At 71.4% G+C, this 20,364-nt stretch overlaps 2 protein-coding genes across 2 annotated transcripts in view; both read right to left on the bottom strand.

The window, feature by feature from the left end:
- Positions 1-6,432: 6,432 nt before the first annotated feature.
- On the bottom strand, positions 6,433-8,200 carry NRARP (NOTCH regulated ankyrin repeat protein). The gene has a single exon (XM_084898601.1). The coding sequence runs from the start codon at positions 7,493-7,495 to the stop codon at positions 7,154-7,156; it is 342 nt and encodes a 113-aa protein (XP_084754727.1). The 5' UTR covers positions 7,496-8,200; the 3' UTR covers positions 6,433-7,153.
- A 3,777-nt stretch (positions 8,201-11,977) lies between these two features.
- The window catches only part of EXD3 (exonuclease 3'-5' domain containing 3), a gene marked incomplete at its 5' end in the record, with an annotated part of 31,498 nt that continues 23,111 nt past the window's right edge, over positions 11,978-20,364 (bottom strand). The window contains 3 exons of the mRNA XM_084898591.1: positions 11,978-12,336; positions 12,559-12,594; positions 13,948-14,038. Of these exons, the coding sequence (XP_084754717.1) occupies positions 11,993-12,336; positions 12,559-12,594; positions 13,948-14,038 (471 nt within the window). The 3' untranslated portion in view covers positions 11,978-11,992. The remainder of the gene's footprint in view (positions 12,337-12,558; positions 12,595-13,947; positions 14,039-20,364) is intronic.

The raw sequence follows: 20,364 nt of genomic DNA on the forward strand, positions 1-20,364 counted from the left end.
GTGTCGTGCACCTGGAATGTATTAACCAACGTTACCGCAATTTAAAAACAAAACAAAACAAAAGGTTAACAAGTTCCTGGGATTCTGGCTCATTTAAAAAAAAAAAGAAGAAGGAGGAGGAGGAGGAAAAAGAACAGCCCTTCCCCCTCCGTAACTTTCACCGAAATCCTAGAGCCAGCGCGCCGGCCAGAGCGCCCAGGGCCGCCCCCGGCCTTCCGGAACCCTCGCTGAGCTCTGGCCTCTGCCGAGCCCACGCTGGACGGTGCGGAAGCCGGGGCCCCGCAGAGGTGGAGGACGGGCTGCTCCGGCGGCGGCTCATACACCAAGAAGGTGGCGGGTTCGAACCCCAGTCAGGGCACGCAGCGCGGTTGTGGCACACACCGTGGGCAGCCCTCCACGGTCCTCACGGCGATGTTTCTCACGAGAAGCAGCTAAAACTGTTCCTTTCCCGTCTGAGCGGCTGGGCCGCACCCTCCCGCCTCCTGTCCCGATTCCAGCGGGACCGGAGCCCCCCGCGGCTCCGCAGCTGCCGCCGAGGGCGCGGGCCAGCACCTGTCCCGGCGCCGGCTCCCCTGGCCCGGCAGCTCCTCCGGGACACCCGTTCCTGCGCCGCTGGCCCCGGCCCAGCTGGACAGGCGTCTTTCCCGGAACTGACTCACCGCTCCTGCAGGTCCCGGCCGGCAACGCCGAGGCCCGTCCTTCCCGTGGGAAGGAAATGAGTCACCGGGACACACCGCCGTTTCCCGAGGCCCCTCCGACCCTCCGCGTCCCGGCCGGGGCCGCAGCACAGCCTCCGGAGACGGAGACATGGGCCTGGCTGCCTCTGCCCGGCCTCCTCCTCCCAGCCTCCTCATATATATTTTTTTATTTTTTTAAAGGAGGAGGCCTGGGAGGAGGAGGCTGGGAGAGGAAGGGAGAGGGATAGAGAGTTAGAAGCATCGATGAGAGTTTTTTTGCCCAGCCAGGCCAGTGTGACTCAGTGGCTGAGCGTTGACCTGTGAACCAGGAGGCTGCGGTTCGATTCCCGGTTGGGGCACAAGCAGTGTGGGGAGTGATTCTCTCTCATCATTGATGTTTCTCTCTCCCTCCCTCTCCCTTCCTCTCTGAATCCAATACGAATATATTTTTTTTAAAAGAACTTTTCCTGAGGAAAATAATTCTGTTGACGGAGAAACTACGGAGGAGGACAACCCTGTGTGTTCAGCCAGAGTTTTCCAGGGAGAACAACAGAAAGAAAAGAAAGACCGCCCCACGCACCCCCCTAAACATGACACCACGCCGGTGGGTCTCACAGCGCGGTGGTGGCAGCACCCCCACACTCATCCTTTCCGGATGGTTCCGGGGCGGGACCGGCGCTCCAGGGCGAGCAGGCCGGGCGGGCCGTGGGTGGCGGGGTCCTGCCTTCTGATGGAGCCGTTAGTCACACGGGTGCGAACCTCTGTCCCCACGGACCACACCCCGAGAGGCTGTGCTTTATTATATGGGAATTGTCCCACAGTGAATGGGTTTTGAGAAACACACACGATAAGCCCAACGATCTTGCGGCCTCGGTTAAAATAAAAAGCAGCCTTGACAAGGAGCGTTTATGGCCCCGGGACCTTGAGAATTCAAAGCACTGGTTACTTATTACTCCCCGGAGATAAGGGAGGGTCTCTCACACGCCCTCTGCCCTCAGGCTGTCCGGGTGGAGCCCAGGGCGGGCGGGGCGGGCCGGACAGTCCCAGGGCCACAGGACTGCCCTGTGTGCCGCCGCCGAGCCGAGCACTCTGCCGCCCAGGAGGGCCTGCTTTCCTCCAGCTGCCCACAGCTCGGCACAGCAAATACTGAGCACGGTTCCAGTGTTATTAGGGTCAGGGCTAAGGCTAAGGCTGGGGCTAGGGTTAGGGTTAGGGCTAGGGTTAGGCTTAGGGCTAGGGTTAGGGTTAGGGTTAGGCTTAGGCTTAGGGCTAGGGTTAGGTTTAGGGCTAGGGTTGAAGTTATGGATAGGGTTAGTGTTAGGGCTAGGTTTAGAGTTAGGGGTAGGTTTTCGGTTAAATATAGGGTTAGAGGTAGATTTAGGGTTAAGCATAGGGTTAGGGTCAGGTGTAGGGTGAGGGCTAAGGAAAGGGTTAGTGTTAGTGTGTGTCCTTGCTCATAAACAGCACCGTTTCCGTTCAGAAAGAGTTCACACAAACCGCGCTGCTGGAGTGCGTGGCGTTCCCGGCGGGAAGAACAGGCCCAGCCCCCAGCCTGGCGAGCCGGTGTTTTATCCCAACATGGCAGGCACGGCCACACTCTGCCCCGTCCGCCCTTCTGTGCGCCCACGTCCAACCGGCAGAGTCTTCACCAAACAAGTGAAGCGTCATAAACAGAGGCCTCATTTAAAAAAAAAATATATATATATGTTTTATTGACTTTTACAGAGAGGAAGGGAGAGGGATAGAGAGTTAAACATCAGTGAGGAGAGAGACACATCCATCAGCTGCCCCTCCCAACGCCCCTTTCCTTTCCTTTTTAATTTTTATAAAAAAATATATATTTCTTTATTGATTTTAGAGAAGAAGGGATAAGGAGATAGAGACATCAATGATGAGAGAGAACCATGGATCAGCTGCCTCCTGCAGGCCCCACACTGGGGATCGAGCCCTTGCCGGAATGGAAGCCAGGATCCTTCAGTCCGCAGGCTGACGCCTGGGACGCGGGCCCCGGGCGCAGTTCCTGCCGCGGCCACGGGGCGGCAGCACAGCCCAAGGCGCGCGGTCCCCGGCCAATGGGGGGCTCCCGGGGCGTCACCCAAAGCCCCGCCACGGCGGACGCGCCGCCCCCACTCCCCGCGGGGAGGGCGCCCCGGGCCCAAGAAGCAGCGTGGGTCCCCCGTTTCCCCTACCTCCCCCTGCTCCTCGGACGCCCGTGGGGGGCGGCAGAGGGAACCCCCAGTCTCCACCCCTGACCCGGATCGCCAGGCCTGGGGTCCTCAGGTGTCGCCTCGGGGGCTCCCCACGCCCAGCCCCCAGTCCTGGGAGCGCGCAGTGCTGTTCGACCCCACCCACGAGGGCGCGCTCGCACCCACGCACAGCCGTGTCCGGTGGGTGCGGGGGTGGGTGGGTGGTGGGGGTGAGGGTGGTGGGTGAGGTTGGGGGGTGGGTGCGGGGGGTGGGGGGTGAGGGTGGGTGGTGGGTGCCGGGGTGGGGGTGAGTGCGGGGGGGTGGGGGGTGGGTGCGGGGGGTGGGGGTGGGGGGTGGGTGCGGGGGGTGGGTGCTGGGGGTGGGGGGTGGAGGAAAGGCGGTTGAGCGGGGGTCCAGGCCATGACCCCAGGACACGTGACAGCTGGTCCCTGCCGCTCACACGCACCCCTCTCTGTGCCCCCCCCCCGTGTGCTTTGGGGTGCACAGGCAGCCCCTGCCCCCGCGGTCCCCCTGGTTCGCATGCGGAGATGGGGCCCGGTGAATGGACCCCCCACCCCCGCACCCACACCCGCAGCCAGGCCCCTCCCGCCACCTCATCAGCGTGGCAGCTGCTCCCCAGCAGGGAGAGGGCAGAGGCCGTGCAGTGAATGGGGAAGACAGACAGACAGACCGACAGACAGACGGACAGAGCGGACAGTCCGACCTGGAGCGGGAGGATGCGTCCCGGGGGGGCGGGGGGGCGGGCGGCCTGGGACCGAGGCCCCCCTCCTGGGGCAGTTCCCCCTCCTGGGGCAGTTCCCCCCCTTCACCCCTCCCCCCCCCCCCCCGCAGCCCGCACCCGCACCCCGGGCTCAGGCTGTGCCCCGCGCCCAGCACCCCCTCCTCCGTCCTCAGCCCCCAGGCCTCCGGGCTCCCTGGCCTGTGTGCGCCCCATCTGGGCTGGGCTGCACAGCCTCCGGGGACAGACCCAGAAGGCACCCCCTGTCCCTCTGTCCCCCTCAGGTCTCCTGGCTCCTGGCCCGAGCCAGGCTGCCCCTCGGGTCACTCCCTCCTGCAGCCTCGGAGCGGGTCCTGCCTCCCTGGCCCCAGGGCCGCCCCGATGGACAGCACTTCCTGCCCGCCCGCCCGGTCAGGCGGAGGCAGCCGGACGGCCCGCGCCAGGGCCTGTCCACGCCCATCTGGCCTGCCTCCTCCAGGGCAGCCCCTCCAGGGGCCAGCCGCCCAGCCCTGCCCGCCAGACCCGCCTCCTGGGGCTCCTGGGGGCCCGGCTGGACCCTCAGACCCCTGCCCTGCAGCCCCCAGGCCTCTGCTCTCACCCCGAGCAGCCTCCGCCTCCCGCAGGCCTGGGAGGGGAGGGAGGTGGGGGGAGGGGAGAGGAGAGAGGGGCGGGGCGGCCGGGTGCAGGAAGCGGTCCTGTGCTGCCCAGGAAGGCGGGGCGGGGCCTGCACTGCGCCCTGACCACGTGGGGGTGAACCTGGTTTGGGGGGCCGCCCCCTGGGCTCTGCCGGCCTGCCCTCAGCGCCCCTGGCATCCCTCGCGGCTGGGGGGCCAGGCTGGAGGGCGTCTGTGCAGAGGGGCCCTAGGCAGAGGCAGCAGGAGCCCAGAGGCCCCCCTCGTGGGGCGGAGCCTTGCTCAGTCCGCTGTAGGCAGAGGCCTCGGGGAGCCCAGTCGCCAGCGGCAGCCACGGGCCTGGAGAGCCCCCCAGCTGCCAGCCCACCCCCGCCTTCCCACCAGGGAGACCCCGAAGGAGGGCGGTCAGGCCGTGCCCCCCTCTGGTCTCAGACGGCGCCCGACCCGTGGCCGCCGCTGTGGGTGGGCAGTGGAGGCCGGCCCCGTGCCCATGGGCTGCCCACTGTGCCCAGGCCCGACTTCCGTCTCCAGGGACGGAGTTTCCGGTTCTTGTGGCCACGCTCCCTGCCCCGTGGCCAGGCCCCCCCCCCTCGCCGGCTCATTTGCATCCAATGGTCACTCACCTCTCAGGTGACGGAAGTGCCTGGGAAGCAGGGAGGGGTCCGAGGAGGTGGAGACCCTCGGAGGGGCCTGGGGCCGCAGCAGGCTGAGTGCACCCTCCCTCCGCCTGCTCCCCTGGCGCCGGCCGGCCCTCCCCCAGGCCCGGGCGGGCCCCGAGGCCCAGCTCCGGTCAGCAGGTCCTGAGACGCCTCCACGCGGCCCAGCTCGGGGCTGTGCTCCCCGGGGAAGGCGGCTCCAGGGCCCGGCCCCCGGCTCCGGCCGCAGCCCCGGAGCCAGAGAGAAGCAACCATGATGTTCCCCCAAATTTAAAAGATGCCCCTTGGTGAGCAGCATGAACCCACAGCAGTCAGAGGGGGTGCCCTCGGACCTCACCTCTCAGACTGGGGGTCAGGGGTCAGGGAAGAGCTCGGGGCAGAAGGTCCGAGGCCTCAGCTGCTTGGCAGGGAGCAGAGGCGGCGGCTGCGCTGGGGTGCCCGCCCACGGCCCTGGCCCCTCGAGTCCTGCCTGCCCGCCTGGGGGCTGAGCCCAAGGAAAACCAACAAGCTTTTGTCTTTTCATATAAAAAGATCAATGAAAAATTTATTGATAAATTTCCCACGCTGGGCTACAGGGGCATCGTACACTCAGGGACGGGCTGCAGACTTCATCCAGTTAGAGGTGATCAGACCGGGCCCACACACAGCTTCCATAAGCCTAGAAGGTCTTAGCATTAATTAACATAATTAAAACGTTATTTGCATCTAGAAAAAAATATACAGAACAACTCCTTGTGGAGTAACCTGTGCCCCGGCCGCCGCCTGCGGGTCCCACCGCGGCCACGGAGGACTGGGGGGCCGCGGGGCGGGGCCCCTCCCACCTGTGTCCTCAAGCGCTCCCCATTTCTGCAGGCAGGGTCAGCAGCCTGCCCCCGGGAAGCCTCATTTCAATTTGAATCATCCCGGCCCCTTTCATTCCCGGCATCCAAACAGCCAGGGTGTGGGGTTGCATAGAAAATGGGACCGAGGGCGGCCTCCGGCAGAGAGCTCCGCCCTGCCCCCAGCCCGGCCCCTCCCCCCGGCGGGTTCGGGACCTGAAACCCCGGGGCGAGGAAGGCAGTCAGCACAGAATTCACAGTCTTACAGCATTTTATAAAAATATAAATATGGGTACACTGTTGCCTACACAACGCCCTTTAAATGGGGTCATAACCGACTCAGAAAGTACACCTAGCGCTTGGCTTACAACACGCTAACAGTTTACATTGTCATAAATGTTATGACATAATCGTGGCAAATCCTTTTACTTTTTTAAAAAAGTGTGCAACCGACTGCGACCTCTCACGGGCCCCCAACCCTCCGGCACCGCCCCCCGGCGCCCAGGGTCCCCCCGCGGGGACCCCAGGAAGCCAGCAGGTCTGGGGGCTGGTCACAAGGGGGAGGCGGCCCGGGGCTCCCCAAACTCACACGGAACCGAGTGTGAGAAACAGGAGGGAGATGGGACAGGGGGGGACAAAGGGGGGGTATGGGGGGAGGGGACAGATGGGATAGAAGGGGATATGGGGGAGGGGACAGATGGGGGCAGGTGGGGGGAAAGGGGTTGGAGGGGAAGGGGTTGGAGGAAGGAGATGGGGCAGGGGGAGGGGACAGAGGGGGGATATTGGGGGGAGGGGACAGAGGGAGGTTGGCGGGGGGCGGGGACAGACGGGGGGCATGTGGGGGGAGGGGGCAGCGGGGGTATGGGAGGGGCGGGGCCGGGCAGGCGGGGGGGGCGGAGGGGCGGGGAGAGCCGGGCGCAGAGGCAGCCGCAGTGAAGCCCTTGGGCTGGCGGCGTTCAGTGCAACCAAGAAACGACAGATCAAGTTTTTCTTGTAAGAAAAGGAAAAACGCATCTCCCACGACCACGCAGAGTCCCAAACAAAGGCAGCGCACTGTCCCCGGTGCGCACGCACGGTGCGGAGTCGGCCGGGTCTCCCGGGCGGCGCCGCGGTCCTGCGGGCGGGGGCCCGGCCGGCGGCCCCGCCTCCGGCTCCGGCTCCGGCTCCGGGAAGCACGTCCAGCGGCGGATCCGGTGTCGCGGGATTCCGGCCGCGCCGGGAGCCGCGCTCGGATTTCAAAGGCGCAGCCGCGCCCCGCCCCCACCGCGGCCGCGGGCGGGGCGTGGGAAGCGCCGCCGGCCCGGCGGCCACCGGCGGGGCGCGGGGCCCGGCCGTGGGCGCGGCGCGGGGCGGCGCCGGGAGGTAGTTGGCGGGAAGGGCCGCAGCGGCGCCGCGCGTGGGCCGCGGGCGGGCGGCGCGGGGCGCGGGGTCCGCTCGGCGCGGGTCACCGGCCGCCGGCCGCGCACTTGGCCGTGGTGATGAGATAGAGCGCGATGTCCTGGTGGCCGCCGAACGCCGCGATGTGCAGCGCGCTCCAGCCGTCGCGGTTGGCCAGGCGGATGTCGGCGCCGAACTTAACCAGCAGCTTCACCAGCTCCAGGTTGCCGTCGATGACCGACTGGTGCAGCGCCGTCTGGCCCTCGGGCCCGAACGAGTTGACGTTGAACTCGCAGCTCGTCATGTTCTGCAGCAGCGACTGCAGCTCCTGCGTGTTGCCGCGGCGCACGGCCTCCTGGAAGACGCGCTGCGGGGGCGCCGCGCAGGTGGAGCGCTCGGCCTGGCTCATGCTGCCGCGGGCGCGCGGCGGGGCGCGCCGGGCTGGGCGCGGGCCCCCGGCTGCCGCGGGGCCGGCCGGGGCGCATGGGGGGCGCGGCGCCCCCGGGCCCCGCACGCCGCCCCGGGGCGCTCTGGGGCCGCCGCCGCAGGGCCCTGCCGCATCCAGCCGCGCCCGGGCTTCGGGCGGCGGGGGCCGGCGCTGGCTCTCGGGGCCGGCGGGCCGGGCGGCGGCGCGCGCTCCGGGTCCCTGGTCCGAGGCTCCGGCTGCAGTCCCGCGCGGACCCACGCGCCTCCCCACGCGCCGCCGCTCTCGCGGGCCGCCCGCCGCGCCGGGCGCTTTTACCCGGTTCCATTTGCATAACAATGGCCCGTGACGCGCCGCCGGCCCCGCCGATTGGGCGGCGCGGGGCGGGGCGGGGCCGGGGCGCGTCCGGGAGGCGCGCTCCGCCGCAGGGGGCGCTGGTCGCCGGCCGCGCGGACCAGGAGCCGGAGGCCGCGGGAGGCCTGTCTCGCCGCCGCCCCGCCCCGGGCTCCCGCCTCCGCGCCGCCGCCGCCGCCCGCCCCCTCTCCCGGCCGCGCGGGGAATTCCGAGCTCCGGGAGCGCACGGAACCGGCCCGAGCGGAGCGGACCCCGGTGCACCCGCGGGCGCCCTGTCCTGGGTGGGGGGGCTCGCAAGCGTCCCAGGCCCCGGAGGTCCGGGCGGAGACCCCTCCGCTCCCGCTGCGGGGACGCGGCCACCACCCGCCGGTCCCCAGCGCGCGCCGCTCAGCCCCGCCCGCCCGGCCGCGGGGTCAGCTCGGGTGACCACCCGGCGAACCTCTCGGGCGTGTGGTCCGGGCCACGCGGTCCTTCCCACGGAGGACGGCTCCCCGGGCCACCCCGTTTGTTCCCCAGCCGGCTGGCTCCCCCCCTACCCTGATGGAGGCCTGGATTCCAGAGGAGGAAGCCCAGGGCTGGTGGCCTGCCGCCCCCTCCGGGCTCCCCATCAGCATGCTAGGGACAGGGGGGCCTGGCCAGGCCAGCGGCCCCAGCTCTGCTCCGAGAGGGAGCCCCGAAGTGGCTCATTCCAGACATGAACCGTCCCGCACAGGACACGCCGCCCCTTCTCAGGGTTTCCAGCTTGGGGCCGGCTGTGGCCGCCGCCAGGGAGGGAGGGAGGGAGGTGGGTTCCGGCAGCCGGAGGCCGGACCTGCATTCCTGCGGGAGCCGGGGGACTCCCCGGGAGACCACCCCGAGAGGCCAGTCTGGGGGGGCTCTCCCCCGCCTCACGACCGCCTGGGGTGCCCCCTCCTCGCTGGGTGCTCTGGGGGGGGTCACAGCCGAGCCACAGGGAGAGCGAGGCTGGGCTGCGGCGGCCAGCCGCCCTGGGCCTCCCTGCAGCAGGGCCCCCGAGCCCCTGGCTCCGATCTCCTGAGGCCGGGGGTCCAGTCCGCCTGCTCAGACCGGCTCCCTCAGCGGGTGGACGAGCCCAGCCCCGCGCTGGCCTGGCCGCTGTGTGACCTGGGGTGCCGCTGCCATCGGGAGCCATTCCTGTCCCTCATCCGGGAGGGTGTGTCCCTGGCTCGGCAGACGGCCTGGGATCGGCTGCTGCTGAGCTATGAACACCTCGGAGGGCTCCTGGCCTGGCCACCCAGCCCCGGCCCAGGGCCCGGGCTGCGGTGGAGGCAGGGACCCCGGTAAGCACGGCGGGCGCCTGCTGCCGGGAACAGGTGGGTGGGGAGGCAGCTGAGCTCCAAGAACGTGTAGGGAGGGCCGAGGCCTCTGGCTGTCATGCCTGTGTTTTCCGTGCACCAGCCAGGCCCAGCCCTCCTGGCCCCTCCAGAGGTGCGGGTCGCCAGACGGGCCTGAGCCTCCGAGTCTGGAGCAGGGCGTCTGGAGACGGCCGGCCGGGAGCTGGGAGGGAGGTCCCGCTGACCCCTCGGCGGCGTCGGGAGGGCAGACAAAGGGGCCCTGTGCGCTCAGTGTGAGAACTCGCGGCCGCTGCCACGGCCATGAAATTGGCAGCAAGGCCGCCCCGGCGGGGACTGTGCGACTGGAGCTGCCCGGGGCCTGGCCCGAGGTGGCTGGCCACCCCGCCCAGCATTCCTCCGGGTGCAGGTCCGGTGGGGTGTCTGGGCCCGCCGTGGCCGTGTGCCCACTGCCCGAGTCCCTGTCCCCCCCCCCCCCAGCCCGCTGCTCCTCGGGCTCAGGTGCCTCACGGGGCCTGCGTCTCGCTGTCCACACCCCACGGCTGGAGCAGACCTGTGCGGCCAGGCCCCCCACACGTCCCCACTGTTTGCTGAAGGATGCTCCAAAAGGGGGACATTTGTTCCAAACGCCTTGGTGGGAGGGGGCGGGGCACCGGGGCTGTGAGAAGCGTGTGTGCGCGTGTGCATGTGCGCACAGAGTGTGTGTGTGCGTGTGCATGTGCGTACACAGAGTGTGTGTGTGTGTGTGTGTGTGTGAGTGGCGGTTTGCTGGCTCTGAGAAGCCGAGGGGACCCATCTCTCTGGAGCTCAGGGCGGGGGTGGGGCAGGCGGAGGACATGTTGGGCCCAGGCTGGGAAGGTCTCTGGGCGGAGGGCAGCGCTGGCGGGCGGTGGCCAGAGCCGGCCGAGGCCTGTGGCCACCTTACAGCCCGGGCGGGGAGGAGGGCGGCCGGCCGCGGGCAGGCGGGCAGTGGGGGCGGGGCTTCCAGCTAATTCATTAAAATGTGTCGGGAGCGTGGGAAAGAGGAGCGGCTTTCTTCCCAGCAGCCCGGGCACCTGGTAGAGGGGCCGAGCGAGGATACGGATCAAATAACAAACACTCGGCGGCCAGCGCGGCCGGGCCAGGAAGGACGCCCGCCCGCCCGGGGCAGGAACTGCCGCAGACAATCGCGCTCCTGCCCGCCCTGGGCGCAGCCCGCCCCGGGCCGGTGTCTGACCCCAGCTGGGCTGGGGAAGGGCCGAGGGAGTCCCGGCCGAGGCTGGCTCAGGCCCGTGTGGGGAGGCTGGAGCCAGGGGGGGCTGGTGTGAGCCGGAGCCCGGGGTCCCGGAGGGGTGCAGCCAGGCTGGGGAGCAGAGGGCGGGGGGGAGGGGAGGAAGGCAGGCTGGACCGGGCAGGCATCCCTCTCGGCTGCCCCTCCCTAGAGCTCTGCGGGGTGCAGGGCGGAGGGAGGCGGGTCAGACCTGGGGGACAGGAAGGACACAGCCTTCCCCTCGGGGTCCAGCTCCAGTTCCTGTCCGTCCAGGGCCGGCGACCCCAGGGCCTCGGTCAGAGGGGGCCCCCAGGAGGCAGGGGCGCTGGGCACCCCTCCTGCTTCCTCTTAACCTCCAGGAGAGGACAGCCCGCTGCAGAGGTCCCCCTGCCTGGCCCTTGGGGTGACCCCGCAGTGACCGCGGGGAGTGAGAGGCCAGCGTTGCCCGCTCGGCCTGGCCCCCCTCCAGCTGACCCCAGAGTTGCTGGGGGTCCTGGCTCTCAGACAGGAAAGGCCTCGGGGGTGGCAGGTCGCCGTGGACCCCATGCAGCCCCCACCTGCCTGGTGCCCACTGGAGCTGCCCCTGGGGCTCAGGGTCCACGGCCAGCTCTGGGGCAAGGGCTGGCCTGGCACTGCCAGTGCCGCCCTGCGCTGAGGCGTGGCACCTGGGCCTGCAGGTGGGCTGCCGGGGGGAGGCGGGGCTGGTACAGCCCAGGCCGCCCGTCCGGAGGCTTCCGCCCGGGCTCCCGGGTCACCTCCACGCCTTCCGCTCTGGACAGGAAGACAGGAAAGGGATGTGACGGGGGGTGGGGGTGGGAGAGGTGGGGGGCGAATTCCTGCGGAGAGTGGAGGGGGTGGGCGGGTGGGCGGGAGCACAACACAGCCGGGGCCAGGCCTGCCACTGGCAGGGGCCTCCACGGCGGCTGCGCCCCCTGGACTCCTCCTGGCGCCACGCCCGGCACTGGTGCCCTCAGGCCTCTGTGACCTCAGCCGGGGCCTCAGTTTCCCGGAGCGGGCCTAGCAGGTGTGAGGCGCGGTCTGAGCACCCTGGGGTGCAGGGCCCCATCTTGTCACATGGTAGTTGGTCTCTCTTCCCAGAGGAGGCCCCAGCCCTGACCAGGGTGAGGGAGGGAGCCCCCCTCCAGCTGGCTGCCCTGCGGCCTCGTGCACCAGGCGCTGGGCCCACTCCCTGGGAAGTGGCCGGCCTGGCCTGAGGGTCCTGACCCCAGGACCCCGCCAGCCATGCTCCGTGGAGCAGGCCCCGCCCTGCCTGGCCAGGGGTGAGGTGGAGAGGGTGGCTTGGTGGGTGGGCCGATGCGTCTGGGGCCCGTCTGCCCCTGCCCAGCTCCAGCCTCACGGCTCCGGCGGACGTGGGAACTGCCACGTCCAGCCCTTGGCCGCTGCCCAGGCCATTTCCTCCCAGGCCAGCCCTGCCCACCCTGCCGCCTCTCCCTGAGCGCAGGCAGCCGCGCTCGGCCGGCGCCCTGACCACGTGGGGCCACTGCGCCCACCGCCGGCGTCCGGTGTGAGCAATGATGCAGGCCGGCCCGCAGGTGCGGCTCTTCCCGTTTATTGTCGGTCAGGCCTGGGCCCGGCGCCCTCGGGGGGGCTGCGGGCCGGGCCGGGCGCCGGGGGGCCGGGCGCCGGGGGGCCGGGGGGCCGGGCCAGGACGTCCTGGAACTGCGCGGCCATGCGGCCCAGGTGGGAGCCCTCCCAGAAGACCTTGCCGCAGCCGGAGCAGCAGAAGAAGTGGCGCAGGCCCGGCCGCCGCAGCACGCCCGCCGGCACCCCCGCCAGCTGCAGCCGTGTGCCGTCGCCCAGCGTGGCCGGGGCACTGGCCCGCAGCTCCGCCGCCTCCAGCCAGCGGCAGGGGGGGTCGTAGGTGAGGCCCGGCGTCTCCCCGGGGGCGGAGCCTGGTGGGGGAGGCGACCACCTGAGGCCCCGCTTCGGCCTGCGCCCCCCCTCCCTCCCCAGGGACCCGCCCTCCCCCTTCCCCCCCCCCCCCGGGCTCCCCTACGGCCCCGCCACGGACCCCGCCCTGCCCTGCCCGCCCAGGGCACAGGGATGCCCCCTACGAGGCCCCTCGGAGCCGGCAGGGGCAGGGCCGGGCCCTCCGTGGGCAGGCCCGTGCTCACCTGGCTCCCGTGTGTCCTGGCTCTGGGCCTGGTCACCTGTCAATCACGGAATTCAGGAACCCCTGAGAACGGGGCCAGCAGCCCAGCCTCACCCTCACCCTCACCGGTCGCCCTCACCCCGGGGCGAGGGCAAAGGGCAGGGGGCGAGAAGCTGCAGTGCTAGCCCCGGCCCCGCCCCCGGGAGCTCACACCTTGGACCGTTCTTGGGGCTCAAAGGTCTCCGGCTCCAGGGGCCGAGAACGGGCGGGCGGGCGGGCGGCCGCTGTGATGAGCGGATAAGCCGGTTGCCAGGAGCCATTGCACAATCAGCACCGGGGCACGCGGGCGGGACCCAGGGGCCCTGCGGGAGCTCAGGGTGCCCGAGAGCCGGAGGCCGCCCCGCACGGAGAGCCCGGGAGGGCAGGCTGCCGGCTCAGGGCCTGCTCAGCGGCAGGAGGCGTGGCCTGCAGCCCTGGGACCCTCGTCACTGGCTCGGCAGACATTTCTCTGCGGCTGACCCCTGAGGACTGGACCCGGGGTCCGAGAGGGGGACGTCCCTCCGCCCGCGGCCCCGTGGAGCCCAGCAAGGCCACGACCTCCCTCTGCCCTCTGCCCCGGCCCGGCCGGTGTGACCCCAGCCCTTCCCTGCTGGTTCCTGGGGCACTAGACAGGGCGTGGGTGCACGCCCCTTCCCCCCCAGCAGGAGCCTGGGGGTGCACGGGGACCCCGAGGAGGGCCCTGACTGAGGACTGCCGCGGTGTGGGTGGCCTCTACGCTGACCCCACACTTCCGAGGGAGGCGGGTGGGACGTCAGGTTCCCGGAGAAGCTCCCTGGCCCCAGGACGACCCCACAAGGGGATCCTAAGAGGCCCCTCGTCCACTGCCCTGTCCCCCGGAGCCCCAGGGGTCCCTGCATCGCCCCTCTCCCCGGAGGCAGGGGACAGGCTGAGGGCAGGGCCGCTCACCGCCCAGCCGGCCAGGCCATGTCACCCTCTTTCCAATTTTCTAGAGAGGGAGACTGAGGCTGGCTGCTGGTCGGGCCCGCCCCGCCCGGTGGGGGGACAGCTGGGCTGGTCCTGCTCCATCTGCCCAGGCTCAGCCTGCTCACCTCCTGGTGAGGTGGGAAGTGTCCCGGATGGCAGGGCCCCGGGTGCACAGGCGTGCACGAGGATGCGTGTACACACGTGTGCATGCACGGGGTCCGGGGAGCTCGGGTAGGCTGAGCAGGGACCCTGGGGAGGAGTGTCCCCCACCCAGAGGGCCCTGTGGCCTCGGCGTCCAGCTCCCTGCAGGGCAGCCTTTGCACCCCAAGCCTCGGGGTGCTGTCTCCCCACCTGCCAGCCCGGCTGCAGCCCTGCAGTGAGCCAGGAGCAGCCAGCAGCCGGGCTGGGCGACCTCGGGGCCACTCACCCGCGCTGCTGGGGTCCGCCTGGCCGCTGAGCCCCACGAGCTGTGTCATCAGGCCCTTGGAGACCTTCAGGTACTGGTCGCAGTTACAGGCCTGGGGGCAGAGCGGGGCTGAGGTGGGGGCCTCCCGCCGGGGCCTGCAGGGTGCTTCCTTCTGCCCCGCAGCACCCGGTGCACCACCTCCTGGGAGCCCTCCCTGACTGCACCTTCTCCCAGGTCCCAGACCCTGCAGGGCCTCCCCGGCCGGCCCAGCCCCCAGGGGTGCGGGGCCCACGCCCACGGCTGCCCGGCCCCCACAGCCCGTCTTGGGGAGCTGGGGCCGGTCCAGTGTCCAGGCCTCTCTCTGCCGCCTCGGGGCCTGGCACCAGGCCCCCGCGGGGTCGGGTGAAGTCACAGCCCTGCCGTATAGGGGCCTTCTCAGGGGCGCGCAGGAGGCTCCAGGGAGTGTCAGCCCGAGGTGTGGGCAAGGCTTGGCCCACCCTGCCCTCGCCGTGCGGCTGCCCCAGGGCAGGGCCTGGGTCCAGGGCACCGGGTCACAGCCCTTCCCGCCGTGGCAGGGACCCGTTCTCGGGAGGGGGGGCAGCGGGGGCGTTCCCTCCGGGGGAGCTGGGAGGAAGTGTCCTGGATGACGGGCCGGGCGGTGGGTGGGCGGTGGCCTCAGGCCCGGAGCTGCAGTGAGCCCACGTCAGGCAGCGCACCCCGCCCCCCACGCCCTTTCCCACGGCCTTTCAACACGGAGCTACACCTGCGGCCTCACCGCTGGGCTCCGCTCTGGGCGGGGGCTCCTGGGGGGAGGGCCGCCTCTGCTGGGGGACCTGGATGGGGAGGATGATCCCAGTGCAGAACCTCCTGACCCCCGAGAGCCTTCTGCCCCCCGAGAGCCTCCTGACCATCCCCCCAGAGCCTCTGGCCCAGGGCGGCTGTGGCCTGCGTCCGGGCTGCAGGTCTAGGGGCTCCGGGGCCAGGGGTGCAGGCCAAGTGCTGGCTGAAGTCTGGCCTGTGGTCACTGCAGGCCCAGCTGAACTCCCTGTCCAGGCCCCCGAGGGACAGCCACCCAAGGGACAGCTACCCGAGGGGACAGGCCCCCGAGGGGCAGGGCCAGCAGGTGCAGGGCCAGCCAGAACAGGGCAGCGCAGGCCAGGAGGGCCTCGGTGAGGGTCGGCAGCTTCCCAGGACCCGGGCCAGTGAGCACGCCTGGGCGGGGTGGCCAGCTCACGCTGAGTCACGGCAGCAGGCACACATGGTGCCATCCACAGGGCCCTGGCCACACCCTCGGGAACCACCGGTGCCAGAGTTCCCACGGCTGGTGCCCACTGTCACCCCGATAGGCCCTGGGAGCCCTGCCCCCACCCCACCCCACGGCTGGAAAAGCCGGTTCCCCCGCCCCCTGCTTCCCACAGCCAGCCTGCGCCTGCTCCCCTGCAGCTCCGGCTCCCATGCCCTCCCGGTGCCGCGCTCCCTGCCCGCCGCTGGGGGGGGCCTGGCCCCGCGAGGCGGTGCCCCTGCCCTGGGGGCTCAGGCTGGCTCCGTGACCTTCCCCCCAAGGGCCCTCGCGGACACCCAGAGGGCACGTGCCTCTGGCCTCCATTGGAAAGGAAGGCGCCCGCAGGACCCCGCACAGCCCTGCTGGCCGAGGGGGTGCCCAGCCTCAGAGCACCTGCCTCCTGGGGGCCATGCAGACCCCAGCCTTGGGTGCCAGTGGTCTGGGCGGAGACCCACGGGAGGCCTGGGGGGGCCTGAACAGTCTCTGTGCGCCGCCCCCCCTCCCCCCCGCAGCCAGGGAGCCGGAGGGCAGGGCTGGGCAGCTGCCGCCCCCAGAGCCGGCGGAGGGCGGGGCCAGGTGAGTGGGTAGGAGGGGCTGGGAAGGCGGCTGGCTCCGGGTCCCAGGGGTCCGCCTGCTCTCCCGGTTCCCACGGTTCCCACGGCCGGGCTGGGAGGCTGCTCAGCCAACGCCCGCCCAGCGCGCCGGGGCCGGACAGCCCGGGGCAGGGCAGGGCCCAAGTGCGGCCACCACGAGGGACGGGCCTGCTGCTCAGCCCCTGTGGCCCCTGGGCCCCTGGCGGGGAGGGTGGGCGAGGGCCGCTCGGGCCACTCCCCGGAGGTGCGTCTCGGGGGCTGGCGAGGGTCTGAGGGCCACAGCAGGCCCTGCAACACCTGACCGTCCTCTGAGGCCGAGGTGGGGAGGGGGGCCCACAGCTGGAGGGCTCCCCCCGCACCCCCTCAGGGCAGCCCCAGGTGCTGAGGGAGGCTGCATCGGAGCCGGCCGCTCTGCTCGGAGCCAGGAAGCCTGGCCACACCTGCAGGGGCGGACCCGGCCCAGGAGCCGGAGGCAAGGTCACTGGGCTGGCCCAGGAGTGCGCTCCCACTGCCCGGTGCCCACCGCCCAGGAGCTGGTGCCCGGGTGGGTGGGGAGGGCAGCAAACTGTGCCAGGCCCGGCCGCCGCCGGCCACACTGCGCCCACCAGCCCTGAGCCCCAGGCCTCACTGGGGGGCACAGGGTGGGGGTGTTTTGTGTTTCCCTGGGCCCTGCCAAGCCATGCACAAGACAACCCTGCTCCCCCGGTGCTGGGAGCCTTGGAGGAGCGCCCTCCTCAGGAGGCCCTGGCCCAGCTCCCGCCCTGCCAGCCCCGGCCTGCCCCCCAGCCCCGGCCTGCCCCCCAGCCCCCGCCTGCCCCCCAGCCCCGGCCTGCCCCCCAGCCCCCGCCTGCCCCCCAGCCCCGGCCTGCCCCCCAGCCCCGGCCTGCCCCCCAGCCCCCGCCTGCCCCCCAGCCCCGGCCTGCCCCCCAGCCCCCGCCTGCCCCCCAGCCCCCGCCTGCCCCCCAGCCCCCCCCCCAGCCCCTACCTGCCCCCCTGCCCCCCAGCCCCCCCCGTCCCTCAGCACCCGGCACCTTCCCGCTGGGGCCCTGGTCAGAGGGGTCTCACTCTGTGCCCGCCCAATGCCGACTCCCCGGAGGGTTGGGACCCCTTGCTGCGGAGCAGGGGCAGGTGTGGCACCCTGGGGCGTCACCAGGGCCCAGGGGGCGGGGAGGGGTCAGGCCGGTGCCCTGGGGGCCCGCTCTGGGGGACGCGGCTGCTGGCTCATCAAGGCAAACCCCCACGCCGCCTGGCTCAGGTGCCGTCCGGGAAACGGGCGGCCGGCCGGCAGCTCGGCTTCCGGAGCCCAGTCCCCGTCCCCAGGGGCTGCCCATTTGGTCCCGCTGAGCCCCGCCCCCGCAGCCAGCCTGCCATCCTGAGGCCGCGGGTCCCAGGCCTCTCTCAGCAGCTCGTCCACCGTGACCCCCGGCCCCCAGACAGACAACAAATGGTGCTGGGCTCCGGGCTGGGGAGGAGGGCTGGGGGGCAGAGCCGGCCTGGGGCCTGGGCCCAGGTGACAGCCTCACACCTTGCCTGACGGGGCCGGACCTGGAGGAAGCAGCCGGGCGCCCGGCCTGGGTCCGCTCCACACCTCGCTCTCCCACGCCGTCCCCGTGGGCCCAGGCCATCTGCTCCGGAGGGGGCATGGCCCAGAGGCCTCCCAGTGATGAGCGTGTCACCCAGCTTTGCTGGAGGAGACCCCACTGGCCGGTCCCGGCCCCCTGGAGGTGGGCTGGAGGGGCGGGAGGCCCGGGAATGTGCTCTGGCCGGCTCTGCGGACCCAGGAGGCAGACCAGTCCCCGGCCCTGGGCCCCTGGGCCCCTGGGCCTCGCCCTCAGCGCCTGGACCTGGGCCAGTGGCCCTGCGGGTCCTTGCGGCACCCACCCCACCCCCAGGCCCGGAAGCCTATTCCCACGGGCCAGCCCCTCCCCCGCCCGGCCACTGCCCATCCCCCTTGTGGGGCAGGACAATGTCTGCACAGAGCCGGTGGGGGAGGGGCCTCAGACTGTCAGCACAGGGCGGTCCCCGGGCTGGGGCGCGGGTCCTGGGGCCGAGGGCCACGTCTGGGGACACGTGTGCGACAGCCAGCACAGGCAGGCGTCTCCTGAGCACACCAGCATCCAGCATGCGTGTGTCTGCCTGCCAGAGACCTGACCGTGTCTCCCTGGCCCATGTGCGTGTGAGCAGCCTGGACGGTGCCCCTGTGCCTCCCACCGGGCAACGAGGGGCTGTTCCGGCGCCTGTTTTGGGGTTCGAGAGAGGCCTAGGGAAGCGCTCTCCAAGCAGACGGAGAGGGGACAGCCACCTCCCGGAGCTTCCGGCTGCGCTGGGCCATGGTGTCTGCCGCCTCCCAGTGCTGGGACCCCGAATCTGGCCCAGGGCCTCTCAGTGGGACGTGGGCTGGCCTCCCCCTGCTGCGCAGCCCCCCCAGCAGGACCTCCCCAGCTCTCCGGGCCCACCTCCTGCCCCCGGCGGGAGGGCCACCGCTCCCGACTTCCTGGAAGTGGAGCTCTTGGCCTAATCCCAGAACAGGCTGCCGAGGGGCTGAGCAGGGGGTCCCCCACGGCCATGGGGGGTGAACCAGGCCGGCCCCTGAAGGAGAGGGCGAGGGGGTTGGCAGGGAGGACTGCCCCGTCTCAGCTGCCCTGGCACCAGGACAACGGGGCCTGACGGAGGCACTGCCCGCCAAAGGGCGCCCCCGCCTGGGACACAGGAGCGGAGGGCACCCCAGGCCTGCAGGCCGAGCCTGGGAGGTGGCTGCAGAGCCCCAGCTGTGGCCCCCAAGACCTCACTCTAGTTCCTGCCGCCCGGAGCCCAGGGCCCCTTAGGCCTGGACGTGCAGCCTCCGGAGTGGCCGCAGGGGACATGCACCAGGTGCTGCGAGCTGTGAGCCCCGGACCAGCCCGCCCCCCCTGCCAAGGCCCCTACGGGACAGAGGCCGTGTGAGGCCCGTGTGGGTTCAGTGACCGCTCCCTGCGGCCCCCCACGCCAGGCGCCCAGAGCGCAGGCCGCGCAGGCCCCGGGGGGCGGGGGTCAGCTCTGGCCCTGCCGGGCGCAGCAGGCAGGTCTGGAACCCCGCTCTCTCCAGCACGTGGGGCGCAGGGTAACCACCAGTCCTGGGTTAAATCACACAGAAGCTGGGCCAGAAGATGCCCTGTGACCCCGGGCCCTTGGCGGAAGGGGGGCGGGTGAGGGGTGGCTTGGCCCTCCCGGTGGGCACTGCCCCCCCGCCCCCGCCCAGAGCAGCCCCCAGGGGGCACATACCAGCACCGCCCCCTGCCCCCCACCGGCGGCACATGTACCCGCTCCCCAGCCTCGGAGCGCCCCCGGCGTGACACCCCCCCATCCCGGGAGCCCGGAGGCGCCCCAGGCCGGGCTGGGCACCGCAGCCATTCCCAGGCGGGGGAGGGGCGGCGTGAGAACCCGCCGGCGGCCGCGTGGGAAAGCCGGGGGAGGGGCGCGAGGGCGGGGTGCGCCTGGGAACCGCTCCGCCCCCGCCGGCCTTTGAAAGGGCCACTCAGGGCAACGGCTGGATTCAAAAGCAAACGGCCGCCGCCCGCCTTCCCGCGCCGTGTGTGTGTGTGTGTGTGTGTGTGTGTGTGTGTGTGTGTGTGTGCGTGTGTGTGTGCGTGTGTGTGTGCGTGTGTGTGCGTGCGTGTGTGTGTGTGCGCGCGCGTGTGTGCGTGTGTGCGTGCGCGTGTGTGCGTGCGTGCGTGCGTGTGTGTGTGTGCGTGTGCGCGCGCGCGTGTGTGCGTGCGTGCGTGTGTGCGTGCGTATGTGTGTGCGCGTGTGTGTGCGTGTGTGTGTGTGTGTGCGTGCGTGTGTGTGTGTGTGTGTGTGTGTCAGGGTGCCGGGCTCCCCTCACCCAGGCTGGGGGCGCAGGGGCTGGGCCCCAGGATCCCGGCCCCGGGCCCGGGGCGGTCCCTCCCACAGAGGAGCAGCCGGCTCTCCCTCCGGCACAGGTGGCAGCCCGGACCCCCGCCCGCCCCCGGGCTGACTCGCCCTTCAATCTCCACCGCCGCCCACTGGCCACCGCGCTGCCAGGCCGGGACCCTCCCTGCCCCCGATCCGGGGAGACTCCTGGGTGCCCTCCAAAGGGCTCAGCGCGCCGCCGGGCCAGGGGCCGGGGCCCTGGGGGAAGCAGCCTCCAACCCGGAGGCCGCGGAGGTGGGCGTGGGCGCCCAGGAGCTGGGTGACGGGCGGGTGGGGCACGCGGCTGTGAAGGGGTCTCCTGCCCGCCCCTTCCTGCCCTCCCACGGCCGCGGGCCCTGAGCTCCTGCACCTGCGCCTGCACCGCCCCGTGGGTGTGGGAGACGGGAGGAGGTGGTGCTGCCACGCCCGGCTCTGCCCACTGCTCCGCCCACTGCTCTGCGGGGCCCACAGAGGCACGGCCCCACCCTGCCGCCAAGCTGCCCTACAGGGACTCTGCCGGCCTCAGACGGTGGGGGACTCGCCCGCAGGGGCCTGCTGTTAGCCCGGGATGGAGGGCGTCACTGCCTGGCAGCTCCTTTGCTCCCTAAGGCCCCTCCCCAGACTCAAACCACAGCCTCCCCCGGCCCGGCCCTG

This window comes from Pipistrellus hanaki (assembly GCF_964339955.1).
Source record: "Pipistrellus hanaki genome assembly, chromosome: 11".
NCBI classification, from domain to species: domain Eukaryota; kingdom Metazoa; phylum Chordata; class Mammalia; order Chiroptera; family Vespertilionidae; genus Pipistrellus; species Pipistrellus hanaki.

Excerpts from the sequence above, each read along its gene's own strand:
- NRARP (XM_084898601.1), bottom strand. The coding sequence starts at position 7,495 with ATGAGCCAGGCCGAGCGCTCCACCTGCGCGGCGCCCCCGCAGCGCGTC.